Source organism: Nerophis ophidion, linkage group LG12 (genome assembly GCF_033978795.1).
Source record: "Nerophis ophidion isolate RoL-2023_Sa linkage group LG12, RoL_Noph_v1.0, whole genome shotgun sequence".
NCBI classification, from domain to species: Eukaryota; Metazoa; Chordata; class Actinopteri; order Syngnathiformes; family Syngnathidae; genus Nerophis; species Nerophis ophidion.
Genome location: NC_084622.1, coordinates 13,976,757 through 13,996,084, shown reverse-complemented (window position 1 = coordinate 13,996,084; position 19,328 = coordinate 13,976,757). Strand labels below are relative to the sequence as shown.

The 19,328-nt window shown below is 42.3% G+C and overlaps 1 protein-coding gene across 3 annotated transcripts in view; it reads left to right on the top strand.

The window, feature by feature from the left end:
- Window positions 1-4,937, top strand: part of kcnq1.2 (potassium voltage-gated channel, KQT-like subfamily, member 1.2) — a 508,250-nt gene extending 503,313 nt beyond the window's left edge. Inside the window, exon 19 of one of the 3 annotated variants that reach the window (XM_061916862.1) lies at window positions 4,245-4,937. In XM_061916862.1, coding sequence (XP_061772846.1) covers window positions 4,245-4,391 — 147 coding nt within the window. In that variant the 3' untranslated portion in view covers window positions 4,392-4,937. The remainder of the gene's footprint in view (window positions 1-4,244) is intronic. The other 2 variants (XM_061916861.1, XM_061916860.1) reach the window with 2 other exon arrangements.
- Window positions 4,938-19,328: the final 14,391 nt, after the last annotated feature.

The following is a 19,328-nucleotide window of genomic DNA, read 5'->3' as shown; positions in this document are numbered from 1 at the left end:
GAAAACAAAACATTTAGCATGAGAGCTAAGATTGAATAAAAGTGCGCAGCGTGAGAGCTCGCGAGAATTATACTGAAATTTGCATGTAAGCAAAAGCGCAAAGCAGACGTACCGTTGTGCATGAACAAATTTGGATCCCAGACTGAACAACAAAAGATGCAGGCTTATATAAGGCAGGTGATTAGTGAGGACAGGAGTTCAGGGCCGTGAGAAACAGGTGAAACTAATAAGCTACCATGGTGACCGACTTAAACAGGAAATAATAGGATCAGACGGAGAGTGAAAATAAAAATGGAACCACAAACAATAATATGTGGAGGATCCAAAAAGCGGATCTCAACACATTTAGCTTCTTCGTCTGGTGTTATTATAGAATGTACTCATATTTAGAGACTCTACTTCTGTTTAGAGACTCTGTTTCTGCAACAACACTTCATCAGTAGGGTAATATGTGGTTACGTCCACATCACAGACATGCTGACGACGACGTGCGTCTTGTTTACATCCAGTATTGCTTTCTGTGATCAAAGTCTTTTTTCAGTGGTCAAGTTTTTTCGTGATAGTGTGAAAATATTACAAAATTTTTGTTCTTATCTGTTTTCTATCTATCGCTTATCTTATCTGATCTTATCTTTTTTCTTTATTACTTCTTGTGTAATGTATTTTTATCCCATATTTGTTTCCACTACTGCACCTTAAGTTGGAGTCCTTAATCTCGTTATATGCAAATATATATATATATATATATATATATATATATATATATATATATATATATATATATATATATATATATATATATATATATATATATATATATATGTATGTGTGTGTGTGTAAATATATTCATACTGTAACGACCAGCTAATTTTATTGTTTAATGTTTGTGTGGTTTGGATTTTGTGTGGTTTTCCCGAAACTGTTTGAAAGGTGATTGTTTTTATTGATTGATTGATTGATTGATTGATTGATTGAAACTTTTATCAGTAGATTGCACAGTTCAGTACATATTCCGTACAATTGACCACTAAATGGTAACACCCGAATAAGTTTTTCAACTTGTTTAAGTCCGGGTCCACGTTAATCAATTCATGGTAAGCAGATGCACAAACTCACGGAGACGAAAGTGTTTGCAGGGGCGGTAAAACCTGTTGGAATTGTGCCGTTTCTTATCATAAGATTGGTAATAAAAGTTAAAAATAATGTCGGCCATGAGGCAAATAAGATGGTGTTCTGGTAATGATTGGATGCACTGCAATGTTGGGGGAATTGTACCAAACAACCTAACCTTTGAGTACGATTGTACAGTATACCAGTACTAACAAAGCACCGCTGTGGTAATAAATAAAGAAATAAAAAATGGTACTATACAGCTTCTGAAAATTAGCTGTATTTTTTTTTTAAATGTTTTACTCCGGACATGCTGGTACTTTAAAACATAGCTCAAGTAAATGTGTACAGCCGATATTGGCATCTACATCAACAATATCCTTTGCCTGAGAAGCTGGACCAAACAAAAAATAAATAAATAAATAAATAAAATATTTAAAAAAATAAATAAAACATAGCTAGCTAGCGGCTAACATCCATCCGCAGTTGGCAGTGTTTTAGCTACTTCTAAATCACTAATCCTGGCCTCCGTGTCGACAAATAAAGTACGTTTCTTACAAGAAGCATTATCACTGGAGGACGAGGAATAGCTAAACATGCTTCACTACACACCGTAGGAGGATACAATAGCTCACCGGCGTCACAATGTAAACAAACGCCATGGGTGGATCTACACCTGACATCCACTGTAATGATACCATGTACAAGAGCCATATCTAGTCTAAACTACAGTCATTTGTCTTGTTTATAAAGTCAGGAAATATGTCCTTGGACACTGAAAACCTTTGATTATGACCAACTTGATATCGGATCGATACCTAAATGTGTGGTATCATCCAAAACTAATGTCAAGCATCAAAGAAGAGAAGAATAAATGATTATTACATTTGAACAGAAGTGTTGATAGAACATGTTAAAAGAGAAAATAAGCAGATATTAACAGTAAATGAACAAGTGGAATGATAATACATTTAATACAGTTTGTCCCTCATAATGTGTAGAAAATAATAGGTGTATAAATGATACAATATGTTACTGCATACGTCAGCAGAATAATTAGGATTTTTTGTTTGTTTACTTACTACTCGAAGACAAGTTGTCAAGTACGTTCAACATTTTAAGGAATGCTTAAGTTCTTCTTGGATTACAATAACAAACTTATGGTTAATGTATCATGATTTTCTGTTAAAATAAAGCCAATAAAGCGTTTTTTTGTGGTACACTTTATTTAGAAAAGTATTCAAAAAGTTTTGAATTACATTTGGGCACTGGTACCTTAATCATGGTATCAGGACAATTAAACATTGACCTAAAAAAGGTCATTTTATGCTTTTTTTTCGCCATCTTTGACACATTAGTTACAAACCCTGTTTTCATATGAGTTGGGAAATTGTGTTAGATGTAAATATAAACGGAATACAATGATTTGCAAATCCTTTTCAACCCAAATTCAATTGAATGCACTACAAAGACAATATACTTGAGGCTCAAACTCATAAACTTAATTTTTACTGGAAATAATAATTAACTTAGAATTTCATGGCTGCAACACGTGCCAAAGTAGTTGGGAAAGGGCATGTTCACCACTGTGTTACATCACCTTTTCTTTTAACAACACTCAATAAACGTTTGGGAACTGAGGAAACTAATTGTTGAAGCTTTGAAAGTGGAATTCTTTCCCATTCTTGTTTTATGTAGAGCTTCAGTCGTTCAACAGTCCGGGGTCTCCGCTGTCGTATTTTACGCTTCATAATGCGCCACACATTTTCCATGGGAGGCAGGTCTGGCATGCAGACGGGCCAGGAAAGTACCCTTACTCTTTTTTTACAAAGCCACGCTGTTGTAACACGTGCTGAATGTGGCTTGGCATTGTCTTGCTGAAATAAGCAGGGGCGTCCATGGTAAAGACGGTGCTTGGATGGCAGCATATGTTGCTCCAAAACCTGTATGTACTTTTCAGCATTAATGGTGCCTTCACAGATGTGTAAGTTACCCATGCCTTGGGCACTAATGCACCCCCATACCATCACAGATGCTGGCTTTTGAACTTTGCGTCGATAACAGTCTTGATGGTTCGCTTTCCCTTTGGTCCGGATGACACAATGTCGAATATATCCAAAAACAATTTGAAATGTGGACTCGTCAGACCACAGAACACTTTTCCACTTTGCATCAGTCCATCTTAGATGATCTCGGGCCCAGAGAAGCCAGCGGCGTTGCTGGATGTTGTTGATAAATGGCCTTTCGCTTTGCATAGTAGAGCTTTAACTTGCACTTACAGATTTACCGACAAACTGTATTTAGTGACAGTGGTTTTCTGAAGTGTTCCTGAGCCCATGTGGTGATATCCTTTCGAGATTGATGTCGGTTTTTGATACAGTGCCTTCTGAAGGATCGAAGGTCACGGTCATTCAAGGTTGGTTTCCGGCCATGCCGCTTACGTGGAGTGATTTCTCCAGATTCTCTGAACCTTTTGCTGATATGGACCGTAGATGTTGAAATCCCTACATTTCTTGCAATTGAACTTTGAGAAACGTTGTTCTTAAACTGTTTGACTATTTGCTCAGGCAGTTGTGGACAAAGGGGTGTACCTCGCCCCATCCTTTCTTGTGAAAGACTAAGCACTTTTTGGTGAGCTGTTTTTATACCCAATCATGGCACGCACCTGTTCCCAATTAGCCTGCACACCTGTGGGATGTTCCATATAAGTGTTTGATGAGCATTCCTCAACTTTATCAGTATTTATTGCCACATTTCCCAAACTCTTTGTCACGTGTTGCAGCCATGAAATTCTAAGTTAAATATTATGTGCACAAAAAAAATATTTATCAGTTTGAACATCAACTATGTTGTCTTTGTAGTGCATTCAATTGAATATGGGTTGAAAAATATTTGCAAATCATTGTATTCTGTTTATATTTACATCCAACACAATTTCCCAACTCATATGGAAACGGGGTTTGTATTTGCTACATTCTTTTAATAAGTTGCACATTTTGGAGGGAAAAAAAAAGAAAAGTGTGTTACGCAATACACAAATGTGCAGTGCCGAGGAGGATATAAATAAAACAGACTTCCTGCCACTCACACTCTTACGAGGCCCAAAGTTCATGTCTTGTGTCCCTCCCCCTCAGGTCTATCAGATGGACCAGAAGATGGACTCGGTTCTGCGGATCCTCACGGAGCATTTCCTGCCCAAGCCGGAGCTGACGTCCCGGCCCTCCATCCGCAGGGTGACCATCCAGAAGCGCATGGGCGTCAGCATCGACGAAGGCCTCTGAGGCCCCGCCCCCAACGCGGCGTCACGTCTGCTCCACGCTCCCGACACATTTCGACACCAACAGCAGGAAATATTTTCCACATTCTTTTCAGTCACGGGCAACATGGAGTCACTCCAACTTCCTGGCTTGTTTATTTCAGCGCTCTGCCTCCTCCTCCCTCACGTCTTTTCCTCCCGATATCCTTCCACAGCTAAGCAGCCAGCCGTGAAAGCGCTGGCGTTCTCCCAAAGAGTCCAAACGCAGGAGGAGGTGCGACGTTTATGTTGGCATGGAGGTTGAGAAGGTGACGGGACAAGGGTGGGCTAAGGGCGACGCGAACGTGTCCGCTTGGGGAGTACGGGTTGAAGTGCTGCTCATAAAACTTGATGCTCTTCTCTTTTCCCATCTTTAGACAATCTTTTAGTGTTAAGTCGAACAAAAATGTTGACTCTCTGCTAGATCCTCAAAAAAACTTTGATGAGGGAATAAGAATGCAATGGCCAGGAGTACGGTCCAAAAGTGGTCGTATACACTATATTGCCAAAAGTATTTGGCCACCAGTGGGGCAAAAAAGTATTTAGTCAGCCACCGATTGTGCAAGTTCTCCCACTTAAAATGATGACAGAGGTCTGTAATTTTCATCATAGGTACACTTCATCTGTAAGAGACAGAATGTGGAAAAAAAATCCAGGAATTCACATTATAGGAATTTTAAAGATTTGTAAATTATGGTGGAAAATAAGTATTTGGTCAACCATTCAAAGCTCTCACTGACAGAAGGAGGTTTTGGCTCAAAATCTCACGATACATGGCCCCATTCATTCTTTCCTTAAAGGGGAACATTATCACAAGCTGCTACCTTACCTTGGTAGAGGAGTTTGCGTGTCCCAATGATCTTAGGAGCTATGTTGTCTGGGGGCTTTCATGCCCCCTGGTAGGGTCTCCCAAGACAAACAGGTCCTAGGTGAGTGATCAGACAAAGAGCAGCTCAAAGACTTCTATGGAATTACAACAAAATGAACTCAGATTACCCTCGCCCGGACGCGGGTCACCGGGGCCCCGCTCTGGAGCCAGGCCCGGAGTTGGGGCACGATGGCGAGCGCCTGGTGGCCGGGCCTGTCCCCATGGGGCACAGCCCGAAGAGGCAACGTGGGTCATCCCTCCAATGGGCTCACCACTCATAGGAGGGCCCATAGAGGTCGGGTGCAATGTGAGCTGGGCGGCAGCCGAAGGCAGGGCACTTGGCGGTCCGATCCTCGGCTACAGAAGCTAGCTCTTGGGACGTGGAACGTCACCTCACTGGGGGGGGAGGAGCCTGAGCTAGTCCGCGAGGTAGAAAAGTTCCGGCTGGATATAGTCGGACTCACCTCGACGCACAGCAAGGGCTCTGGAACCAGTTCTCTCGAGAGGGACTGGACCCTCTTCCACTCTGGCGTTGCCGGCAGTGAGAGGCGACGGGCTGGGGTGGCAATTCTCGTTGCCCCCCGGCTCAAAGCCTGCACGTTTGAGTTCAACCCAGTGGATGAGAAGGTAGCTTCCCTTCGCCTTTGGGTGGGGGGACGGGTCCTGACTGTTGTTTGTGCTTACGCACCAAACAGCAGTTCAGAATACCCAACCTTTTTGGGTACACTCGAGGGAGTACTGGAAAGTGCTCCCCCGGGTAATTCCCTTGTCCTACTGGGGGACTTCAACGCTCATGTTGGCAACGACAGTGAAACCTGGAGAGGCGTGATTGGGAAGAATGGTCGCCCGGATCTAAACCCGAGTGGTGTTTTGTTATTGGACTTTTGTGCTCGTCACGGATTGTCCATAATAAACACCATGTTCAAACATAAGGGTGTCCATATGTGCACTTGGCACCAGGACACCCTAGGCCGCAGTTCCATGATCGACTTTGTAGTTGTGTCATCGGATTCGCGGCCTCATGTTCTGGACACTCGGGTGAAGAGAGGGGCGGAGCTTTGTACCAATCACCACCTGGTGGTGAGTTGGCTGCGATGGTGGGGGAGGATGCCGGACAGACCTGGCAGGCCCAAGCGCATTGTGAGGGTCTGCTGGGAATGTCTGGCAGAGTCTCCTGTCAGAGAGAGTTTCAATTCACACCTCCGGGAGAACTTTGAACATGTCACGAGGGAGGTGCAGGACATTGAGTCCGAGTGGACCATGTTCCGAACCTCTATTGTCGAGGCGGCTGATTGGAGCTGTGGCCGCAAGGTTGTTGGTGCCTGTCGTGGCGGTAATCCCAGAACCCGTTGGTGGACACCAAAAGTGAGGGATGCCGTCAAGCTGAAGAAGGAGTCCTATCGGGTTCTTTTGGCTCATAGGACTCCGGAGGCAGTGGACGGGTACCGACGGGCCAAGCGGTGTGCAGCTTTAGCGGTCGCAGAGGCAAAAACTCGGACATGGGAAGAGTTTGGGGGAGCCATGGAAAACAACTTCCGGACGGCTTTGAAGCGATTCTGGATCACCATACGCCGCCTCAGGAAGGGGAAGCAGTGCACTATCAACACCGTGTATGGTGCGGATGGTGTTCTGCTGACTTCGACTGCGGATGTTGTGGATCGGTGGAGGGAATACTTCGAAGACCTCCTCAATCCCACCAACACGTCTTCCTTTGAGGAAGCGGTGCCTGGGGAATCTGTGGTGGACTCTCCTATTTCTGGGGCTGAGGTCGCTGAGGTAGTTAAAAAGCTCCTCGGCGGAAAGGCCCCGGGGGTGGATGAGACCCGCCCGGAGTTCCTTAAGGCTCTGGATGCTGTGGGGCTGTCTTGGTTGACAAGACTCTGCAGCATCGTGTGGACATCGGGGGCGGTACCTCTGGATTGGCAGACCGGGGTGGTGGTCCCTCTCTTTAAGAAGGGGGACCGGAGGGTGTGTTACAACTATCGTGGGATCACACTCCTCAGCCTTCTTATTCAGGTGTACTGGAGAGGATGCTTCGCCGGATAGTCGAACCTCGGATTCAGGAGGAACAGTGTGGTTTTCGTCCTGGTCGTGGAACTGTGGACCAGCTCTATACTCTCGGCAGGGTTCTTGAGGGTGCATGGGAGTTTGCCCAGCCAGTCTACATGTGCTTTGTGGACTTGGAGAAGGCATTCGACCGTGTCCCTCGGGAAGTCCTGTTGGGAGTGCTCAGAGAGTATGGGGTACCGGACTGTCGTATTGTGGCAGTCCGCTCCCTGTATGATCAGTGTCAGAGCTTGGTCCGCATTGCTGGCAGTAAGTCGGACACGTTTCCAGTGAGGGTTGGACTCCGCCAAGGCTGTCCTTTGTCACCGATTCTGTTCATAACTTTTATGGACAGAATTTCTAGGCACAGCCAAGGCGTTGAGGGGATCCGGTTTGGTGGCCATGGGATTAGGTCTCTGCTTTTTGCAGATGATGTAGTCCTGATGGCTTCATCTGGCCGGGATCTTCAGCTCTCACTGGATCGGTTCGCAGCCGAGTGTGAAGCGACCGGAATGAGAATCAGCACCTCCAAGTCCGAGTCCATGGTTCTCGCCCGGAAAAGGGTGGAGTGCCATCTCCGGGTTGGGGAGGAGACCCTGCCCCAAGTGGAGGAGTTCAAGTACCTAGGAGTCTTGTTCACGATTGGGGGAAGAGTGGATCGTGAGATCGACAGGCGGATCGGTGCGGCGTCTTCAGTAATGCGGACGTTGTATCGATCCGTTGTGGTGAAGAAGGAGCTGAGCCGGAAGGCAAAGCTCTCAATTTACCGGTCGATCTACGTTCCCATCCTCACCTATGGTCATGAGCTTTGGGTCATGACCGAAAGGATAAGATCACGGGTACAAGCGGCCGAAATGAGTTTCCTCCGCCGGGTGGCGGGGCTCCCCCTTAGGGATAGGGTGAGAAGCTCTGCCATCCGGGAGGAGCTCAACGTAAAGCCGCTGCTCCTTCACATCGAGAGGAGCCAGATGAGTTGGTTCGGGCATCTGGTCAGGATGCCACCCGAACGCCTCCCTAGGGAGGTGTTTAGGGCACGTCCAGCTGGTAGGAGGCCACGGGGAAGACCCAGGACACGTTGGGAAGACTATGTCTCCCGGCTGGCCTGGGAACGCCTCGGGATCCCCCGGGAAGAGCTAGACGAAGTGGCTGGAGAGAGGGAAGTCTGGGCTTTCCTGCTTAGGCTGCTGCCCCCGCGACCCGACCTCGGATAAGCGGAGGATGATGGATGGATGGATGGATGGATTATCACAATTTCAAAAGGGTTAAAATATAATAAAAATCAGTTCCCAGTGGCTTGTTGTATTATTTTAAGTTTTTTTCAAAATTTTACCGGTCCCGGAATATCCCTAAATAAAGCTTTAAAGTGCCTTATTTTCGCTATCTTCGAAACCACTGTCCATTTCCCTGTGACGTCATACAGGGCTGCCAATACAAACAACAGCAAGATATGGCGACATTAGCTCGGATTCAGACGCGGATTTCAGCTGCTTAAGCGATTCAACAGATTACGCATGTATTGAAACAGACGGTCGGAGTATGGAGGCAGATAGCGAAAACGAAATTGAAGAAGAAATTGAAGCTATTGAGCGAATAGCTATTGACGCTATTTGACCATAGCGTGGGTGTACCTAATGAAGTGGCCCATAGCATGGCTGCCTTATTAGCATCGCCGGTAAAATGTGCGGACCAAACGATCAGGACTTTCGCATCTTGTGACGCTGGAGCAACTTAAATCCGTCGATTGGTAAGTGTTTGTTTCGCATTAAATGTGGGTATCTAGTTTCAAATGTACATACAGCTAGCGTAAATAGCATGTTAGCATCGATTAGCATAGCATGTTAGCATCTTTTAGCTGGCAGTCACGCCGCAACCAAATATGTCTAATTAGCACATAAGTCAACATCAACAAAACTCACCTTTGTGATTTCGTTGACTTTATCGTTTCAAATGCATCTGCAGGTTATCCATACATCTCTGTGCCATGTCTGTCTTAGCATCGCCGGTCAAATGTGAAAACACTTTGGTACATTCAATGGGGGTCTGGCGGTAGATTTCTTGCCAGTGGTGCAACTTGAATCCCTCCCTGTTAGTGTTGTTACACCCTCGGACAACACACCGACGAGGCATGATGTCTCCAAGGTTCCAAAAAATAGTCGAAAAAACGGAAAATAACAGAGCTGAGACCCGGTGTTTGTAACGTGAAAATGAATTTGACGGGTGTGTTACCTCGGTGAAGTCACGTTCTGACGTCATCGCTAAAAGACCGATAAACAGAAAGGCGTTTAATTTGCCAAAATTCACCCATTTAGAGTTCGGAAAATCTATTAAAATAATACATGGTCTTTTTTCTGCAACATCAAGGTATATATTGACGCTTGCATAGGTTTGGTGATAATGTTCCCCTTTAACACGGATCAATCGTCCTGTCACCTTAGCAGAAAAACAGCCCCAAAGCATGATGTTTCCACCCCCATGCTTCACAGTAGGTGTGGTGTTCTTAGGATGCAACTCAGTATAACGAGTTGAGTTTATAGCAAAAAGTTGTATTTTGGTTTCATCTGACCACATGACATTCTCCCAATCCTCTGCTGTATCATCCATGTATCCATTTTGGTATAAACTCAACTCGTCGTGTTTGGAGGAAGAAGAATACTGAGTTGCATCCCAAGAACACCATACCTACTGTGAAGCATGGGGGTGGAAATATCATGCTTTGGGGCTGTTTGTCTGCTAAGGGGACAGGACGATCGATCCATGTTAAGGAAAGAATGAATGGGGCCATGTATCGTGAGATTTTGAGCCAAAACCTCCTTCCATCAGTGAGCTTTGAATGGTTGACCAAACACTTATTTTCCACCATAATTTACAAATAAATTCTTTAAAATTCCTGGATTTTTTTTACATTCTGTCTCTCACAGTTGAAGTGTACCTATGATGAAAATTACAGACCTCTGTCATCATTTTAAGTGGGAGAACTTGCACAATCGGTGGCTGGCTAAATACTTTTTTGCCCCTCTGTATGAAGTTGAAGTGCTACCCCATGGGATTGTCCCATTAAAAGTTCCTGTCACTGGAACTAAGGGGCCAAGCCCAACTGCTGAAAAAACAAACCCCACACCATAATTCCTCCCCTCGGCACAATGCGGTCCGAAATGTGGCGTTCTCCTGGCAACTTCCAAACCCAGACTGGTCCGTCAGTTTGCCAGATGGAAAAGCGTGACTCATCAGTCCAGAGAAGGCGTCTCCACTGTTCTAGAGTTCAGTGGCGACATGCTTTACACCACTGCATCCCACGCTTTGCATTGGACTTAGTGATGTATGGCTTAGATGCAGCTGTCGGCCATGGAAAGCCATTCCATGAAGCTCTTTATATATATATATATATATATATATATATATATGTATATATATATATATATATATATATATATATATATATGTGTATATGTATGTATATGTATATATGTGTGTCTTGATTGGATTATCCAGAGAATAGTGCTCGATACCGTGGTAGAGCGCAATATGTAGGTGTGGGAAAAATCCCAAGACTACTTCATCGCTACAGAACTGTTTCATGAGGGGTTCCCTCAAATCTCCTGATGATTGAGGGAACCCCTCATGAAACAGTTCTGTAGAGATGAAGTAGTCTTGTGATTTTTCCCACACCTACATATATATATATATATATATATATATATATATATATATATATATATATATATATATATATATATATATATATATATATATATATATATATATATGCTTTGGGCTATATATAAACCAGGGGTCTCAGACACGTGGCCCGCAATTAAATAGGAAGATTTAATGTTAGTGCGGCCATTGAGTTTTATAATGAATGCCCCATATTAGCATCACGCATACAAATCCTCCCGATTCGACCGGGAGACTCAAGGGTTACAGAGTGACTTTTCTCTCGGACGTCTGCTGAGTAGCACCCAAACAACAATAATAAGGGCGTGCTATGATGGTACTGTCTTTACTTCCCTCTGTAACTTGTACAAGTAGCTTGCCAGACAAGTCACACGTTGTATGTGGTTTCTGCAGATGCACGTAAGTGACTGCAACGCATACTTCTTCAACAGCCATATAGGTTACACTGAAGGTGCCCGTTTGAACAACTTTAACACTGTTACAAATATACGCCACACTGTGAACCCACACCAAACAAGAATGACAAACACATTTCGGGAAAACATCCGCACTGTAACACAACATAAACACAACAGAACAAATACTTAGAATCCCATGCAACCTTAACTCTACCACCAACACCCCCGCCCCCTCCTGCGTCGGCTATATATATATGTGTATACATTTATGTGTGTATATATATATATATATATATACACACATAAATGTATGTATATATATATATATATATATATATATATATATATATATATATATATATATATATATATGGGAGTGTTTTACATGTGAATATTTTTTTCATTGATTTGACGCTATACCTAAACTTTTTTTTACGTTTTTATTTCCCACTCGCTAACCATCGTCATATGCAAACTTTAGACGCTATATCTGCACTTATTAATTGTATTTTTCCTATCATGCAGACCTAATGAGATAATAAAACATCACTTACTGTACAATGTCTGCTGTCATTAGCATGCCGACTGTTAGGATGTTCATATATTCCCATTTAGGTGAAGAAACGGTGTCATTTTCGCCAGTTTCAGGTCCTAAATAGCTGTCAAAGTGTCCCAACGTGTTGGATTATATCCTCAGCCATCTACTTGCCTGGTGAGGCATGGTTTATATTCTGCAATAAATGTACAGGAAGCACCAGACTCCTCCATGAAGTCAACATAGGCACGCAGGAAGAGATCAGGTCGCCTCTATAAATAGTTCACCTGCGTTAGCACTTTTATGGAGTATTGTTGGCACTTTTTGAATGGTTATCATATTTTTTGGGCGGAATAGTGGAGCTCCCATTGACTCCGCTGTAAGCCGACTTTTATCATGTTTATTTAATATTTAGCATGCATCCATGTCTGATGTGAACGATTGAATGTGAATGATAGACAACATTCCATAACAAAGTGCAGTTCCCTTTAAACCACATTTGCCTCCTAAAATGATTGTCTGGTACAATATTGGTGTGACGGTAACCAGGGGTCACCAACGCGGTGCCCGCGGGTAGCCCGGTGCAGGTAGCCCGTAAGGACCAGATGAGTTGCCCGCTGGCCTGTTCTAAAAATAGCTCAAATAGCAGCACTTACCAGTGAGCTGCCTCTGTTTTTTACATTTTATTTATTTACTAGCAAGCTGGTTCCTTGACATTTTTAATTCTTATAGAGACAAAACTCAAATAGAATTTGAAAATCCAAGAAAATATTTGAAAGACTTGGTCTTCACTTGTTTAAATACATTCATTTATTTTTTTACTTTGCTTTTTATAACTTTCAGAAAGACAATTTTAGAGAAAAAATACAACCTTAAAAATGATTTTAGGATTTTTAAACACATATACCTTTTTACCTTTTAAATTCCTTCCTCTTCTTTCCTGACAATTTAAATCAATGTTCAAGTAAATATATTTTTTTTTATTTTAAAGAATAATAAATACATTTTAATTTAATTCTTCAATTTTAGCTTCTGTTTTTTCAACGAAGAATATTTGTGAAATATCTCTTCAAATTTATGATTAAAATTCAAAAAAAATATTCTGTTAAATCTAGAAAATCTTTAGAATCATTTTTAAATCTTATTTCAAAGTCTTTTAAATTTATTTTAAAATTTTTGCTCTGGAAAATCTAGAAGAAATAATGATTTGTCTTTGTTAGAAATATAACTTCGTCCAATTTGTTATATATTTTAACAAACTGCAAATTGGACTTTAACCTATTTAAAACATGTCATGAAAATTCTAAAATTAATCTTAAATCAGGAAAAATTACTAAAAATGTTCTATAAATTATTTTCTTAATTTTTTCAAAAAGATTCGAATGATCTAGTTTTTTTCTTCTTTTTTGCGGTTGAATTTATCATTTTAAATATTCAAAATTGAAGATAAACTATGTTTGAAAACTTAATTTTCATTTTTTTCCTGTTTTCTCCTCTTTTAAACCATTCAATTAAGTGTTTGTTTTTTTTTATCATTTATTTTCTACAGAAAAAACCTTCCGGGAAAGGAAAAAAAAATTACGACCGAATGACAGACAGAAATACCCTTTTTTTAAATATATATATATTTATTTATTAAAGGTAAATTGAGCAAATTGGCTATTTCTGGCAATTTATTTAAGTGTGTATCAAACTGGTAGCCCTTTGCATGAATCAGTACCCAAGAAGTAGCTCTTGGTTTCAAAAAGGTTGGTGACTCCTGCGGTGCACCAGTTTTGAGTTTACGATTCGGTTCACTTTGGGTACAAAACACAAACTATTAAACTACTTGGCTTTTGTGTAAATAAATTTGAAGTTTGTAAGACAAAGTGTCAACAACATCAAAAATAACATGTGTAGAAAATATTTTACAACTGCAACAGTGCCACTTTGAACCGTGTCATTTGAATTTTTGTTAAAAGAAAGTTTCATTTTGGCTGAAGTATAGCTTGTAGTCCCGTTCCCATCTCTACTTTACACTTCTCCTTTACCCCATTGAAGTATTTTACCTGGAAGATTAAGGTTTTCCAGCTCTGGCTTCTCCTCGGAACTATGGCGAGCGATGACTCCTCCAGGCTGAGTTGCGTGACTAAATTACCAACAAAGTTACACTTGCTGCGTACGTAGAAATCCTCTTGCACGGTTACTCTCGGAGCCTCCGCTCTCTTTCATACTGAAGAAGCGCATGTGAAAGGTCAATGGGGAACATTTTCACAATTTCAAAAGGGTTAAAAACAATAAAAATTAGTTCCCAGTGGCTTGTTGTATTTTTTGATGTTTTTTTCAAAATTTTACCGGTCTCGGAATATCCCTAAATAAAGCTTTAAAGTGCCTTATTTTCGCTCTCTGCGAAGACACTGACCATTTCCTTGTGACGTCACACAGTGCTGCCAATGTAAACAAACAATGGGAATAGCACAGCAAGATATAGCGACATTAGCTCGGATTCAGACTCGGATTTCAGCAGTTTAAGCAATTCAACAGATTACGCATGTATTGAAACAGATGGTTAGAGTTTGAAAGTATTGAAGAAGAAACTGAAGCTATTGAGCGAATAGCTATTGACGCTATTCATAGCCATAGCATGGCCGAATAGCTGCGTTAGCATCGCCGGTAAAATGTGCGGACCAAACGATCAGGACTTTCGCATCTTGTGACACTGGAGCAACTTAAATCCGTCGATTGGTAAGTGTTTGTTTGGCATTAAATGTGGGTGGAAGGAAACGTAATATAGTTGCAAATGCATCTAGAGGTTATCCATACATCTCTGTAGCATGTCTGCTTTAGCACCGCCGGTAATTAGCATGTTAGCATCGATTAGCGTAGCATGTTAGCATCAATTAGCTGGCAGTCAACATCAACAAAACTCACCTTTGTGATTTCGTTGACTATCGTTTCAAATGCATTTGCAGGTTATCCATACATCTCTGTGCCATGTCTGCTTTAGCACTGCCGGTAAATAGCATGTTAGCCTCGATTAGCGTAGCATGTTAGCATCGATTGGCTAGCAGTCACGCCGCGACCAAATATATCTGATTAGCACATAAGTCAACATCAACAAACTCACCTTTGTGATTTAGTTGACTTTATCGTTGCAAATGCATCTGCAGGTTATCCATACATCTCTGTGCCATGTCTGTCATCGCCGGTTAAATGTGGAGACACTTTGGCACATTCAATGGGGGTCTGGCGGCAGAGACTTTCGCATCTTCGGGCCAGTGGTGCACCTTGAATCCCTCCTTGTTAGTGTTGTTACACCCTCTGACAACACACCGACGAGGCATGATGTCTCCCAGGTTCCAAAAAATAGTCAAAAAAACGAAATAATAACAGAGCTGAGACCCAATGTTTACAATGTGTTGAAAATGAAAATGGCGGCTGTGTTACCTCGGCAACGTCACATTCTGACATCATTGCCTCCGGAGCGATAAACAGAAAGGCATTTAATTCGCCAAAATTTACCCATTTACAGTTTGGAAATCGGTTAAAAATATATATGGTCTTTTTTCTGCACCATCAAGGTATATATTGACGCTTACATAGGTCTGGTGATAATGTTCCCCTTTAACCCCTTCCTGCTCTGTCACTGATAACAATATAATGAATATGGCAAGTTTCCCTAGAATGGCGCGCAGTGTTTGAGTAGCATTTGTAAGGCAGTGACACTTGGTTAGATAGGATCGTTTTGATTGTGTTAAATTTGTTATTTTGCACCAAAAACTATTTATAAAACAATTAATTTCCCATAAATGTGTTTTAGTACAATTAGTAATTTTAGTACAAACTTTTCATAACTTTTACGGACAGAATTTCTAGGCGCAGTCAAGACGTTGAGTGTTTCCGGTTTGGTGGCCGCGGGATTAGGTCTCTGCTTTTTGCAGATGATGTGGTCCTGGTGTCTTCATCTGTCCGGGATCTTCAGTTCTCACTGGATCGGTTCGCAGCCGAGTGTGAAGCGACCGGAATGAGAATCAGCACCTCCAAGTCCGAGTACATGGTTCTCGCCCGGAAAAAGGTGGAATGCCATCTCCGGGTTGGGGAGGAGACCCTGCCCCAAGTGGAGGAGTTCAAGTGCCTACAGTTGTGATCAAAATTATTCAACCCCCACACAATTTTTGTGTTTTAGCAAGTAGGACATTTATTCCGTATTTTGTTTATAGTCATATCAAATAAAGATGCATTAAATAGACAAATGCAACTTGAATTACAACATTATATTTTGTAACATACCAAGCAGTGTCATTTCTCTTAATATCTCATTGACAAAATTATTCAACCCCTTGAAGATCCTAACTCTTAAGAACAGAATTTGAATAAGGACTTTTCAATCAGGTGTTGAAAACACCTGTAGATGTGATTAGAACCATAACGAGCAACAATTAAACTGATTGAAAAAGACTGTGACGCTCAGCTTCTTGTAGATGGTCAATGGTGTATTTGCAACATGGTGAAGTCCAGGGAGTGGTCAAAGAAGTCAAGAGAGGAGGTAATTTCTCTTTATAAGAAAGGATATGGATAGCAAAAAAATTACACATTCCAAGGGACACAGTTGGGAGCATAATTCGCAAGTTTAAAGCTAAAGGCACAGTGGAAACACTACCTGGGTGTGGTAGAAAGAGGATGCTGTGTACAACTGCTGTCCGGTATTTGAAGCGTACAGTGGTGAAAAACCCCCGGGTAACAGCTGAGGAAGTACAACAGGACATTGCAGAGGGGGGAACGCAGGTTTCGTCCCAGACAATAAGGCGCGCACTACGAGATGAAGGCCTCCATGCCAGAACTCCCAGGCGCACCCCATTTCTGACTACCAGGCACAAGAAAAAAATAGACTCCAGTATGCCAAAAATCATCTGGACAAACCCCAAAGGTTTTGGGAAACTGTTCTATGGAGTGATGAGACAAAACTGGAACTCTTTGGGCCTATGAATCAACGTTATGTCTGGAGGAGAAAGAAATGAAGCTTACAAAGAGAAGAACACCTTTCCTACTGTTAAGCATGGTGGGGGGTCAATCATGCTCTCGGGCTGTTTCTCTGCCTCAGGTACCGGGAATCTCCAGCGCGTTCAAGGCATTATGAATTCTATTTCCTACCAAGATATTTTAGCTGCAAATGTCATGAAGTCAGTGATGAAGCTGAGGCTTGGGAGACGTTGGACCTTCCAACAGGACAAGGATCCCAAGCATACCTCCAAATCAACAAGTGGTTGCAGAAGAAGGGCTGGAAGACTCTGGAGTGGCCTTCACAGTCGCCAGACCTAAATCCTACAGAAAAGCTGTGGTGGGACTTGAAGAAGGCAGTTGCAAGTCCAAGAATATGAATGAACAGGAGGCCTTTGCCCAAGAGGAATGGGCTAAAATACCTGTAGATGGTTGCAAGAAGCTTGTGTCCGGTTATGTATCACCTTTGAAGGATGTCATTACTGCCAAAGGGTGTTCTACTAAGTACTAAAGATGCATGTAACTAGGGGGTTGAATCATTTTCTCAATGAGATATTAAGAAAAATGTCCTTTTTTGGTATTTTGTAAAATACAGTGTTACAACTTAAGTTGCATTCGTCTATTTGACACATCTTTATTTGATATGACTATAAACAAAATACGGAATAAATGTCCTACTTGCTAAAACACCAAAATTGTGTGGGGGTTGAATAATTTTGATCACAACTGTAGGAGTCTTGTTCACGAGTGGGGGAAGAGTGGATCGTGGGATCAACAGGCGGATCGGTGCGGCGTCTTCAGTAATGCGAACGTTGTACCGATCCGTTGTGGTGAAGAAGGAACTGAGCCGGAAGGCAAAGCGCTCAATTTACCGGCCGAACTATGTTCCCATCCTCACCTATGGTCATGAGCTTTGGGTCATGACTGAAAGGATAAGATCACGGGTACAAGCGGCCGAAATTAGTTTCCTCCGCCGTGTGGCGGGTCTCTCCCTTAGAGATAGGGTGGGAAGCTCTGCCATCCGAGAGGAACTCAAAGTAAAGCCGCTGCTCCTCCACATTGAGAGGAGCCAGATGAGGTGGCTCTGGTATCTGGTCAGAATGCCACCCAAACACCTCCCTAGGGAGGTGTTTAGGGCACGTCCAACCAGTAGGAAGCCACGGGGAAGACCCAGGACACGTTGGGAAGACTATGTCTCCCGGCTGGCTTGGGAACGCCTCGGGATCCCCCGGAAAGAGCTAGACGAAGTGGTTGGGGAGAGGGAAGTCTGGGCTTCCCCGCTTAGGCTGCTTCCCCCGTGACCCGACCTCGGATAAGCGGAAGAAGATGGATGGATGGATGGATGGTATATTAGTACAAAACACACAGGTTCCAAATAACATTCTGTTTTAAGACCCCAATTTAGCCTGGAGCAGAGGTGAGTAGTAATGTGCTACATTTACAAAAGTAACTTTTTGGACTTGTAACTGTACTTTAAATTAGTGGCCACATGTGTGGACAGCACCTTTTAGCTCTTATTTCCAAAATTGTGTACACTACTGAATTGGGGTCCTATTGCCACATATGTGGACACTTATACTGCCATCTGGTGGTGTCAGAAGAGTATAACATACAATGGAATTTGGGGGAAAAAAGTGTAAAAATAAGAATTAGCAAGCGCTAGTGAATGGATGGATGTCACTAAACATGAAGTACACGTTTGTGTACTTATGGATTAAGTACATCATATCAAAAGATGATTCTTAGTTTTTATTCTAATTAGGGTCCAATAAGCTCATAAATAAAGAGAAAAAAACCAAGCATGTAAACAAACAGCTTGGGCCTTAAGAGGTTTTAATGTAACATACTTTTTATTTAGGAGTATTTTAAAGAAGAAGAAATGTACATTGACTTTCATTCTGATTGTTATTTATTTTTTATCACAATCATTTATAATTATCGATTAAGGCAAAGGCGTGTTTTTACGTCAGCGAGTCAGCTTCCGGCAGACACGGTCACGTGACCCTGTCACATGACTGTCACGTGACACCGTTCCGCCAATCCAACATGAGCAGCGGTGCCCTCTGATTCCATTTCACCAATCAAACAAGCACCGAGTCCAGCCACGGGAGGCTAAAACAGGTCAGTATTTTTAAAGTATAAAATAGACCCAATTACTTGTTTAATAAGTGTCAGAATGTTCCCAAATGAGACATTTTAATGACATGGCATGACGTCACCGCATCCCGGCTGTTTGAGACAACTGGTAAGTAGAAACCTCCTAAAAGGATCTTTGTGTATGTCTCTGCTCATCCTAATAACCACAAGTGTCCTTTAAACACGTAAAAACATTACCAACAACATCAAAAAGCAGTGAAAAATTGTAATTATCTCTTACATGCGTAGCTCAATACAGTTAGTAGCGCTAGTTTATTAGCATATAGC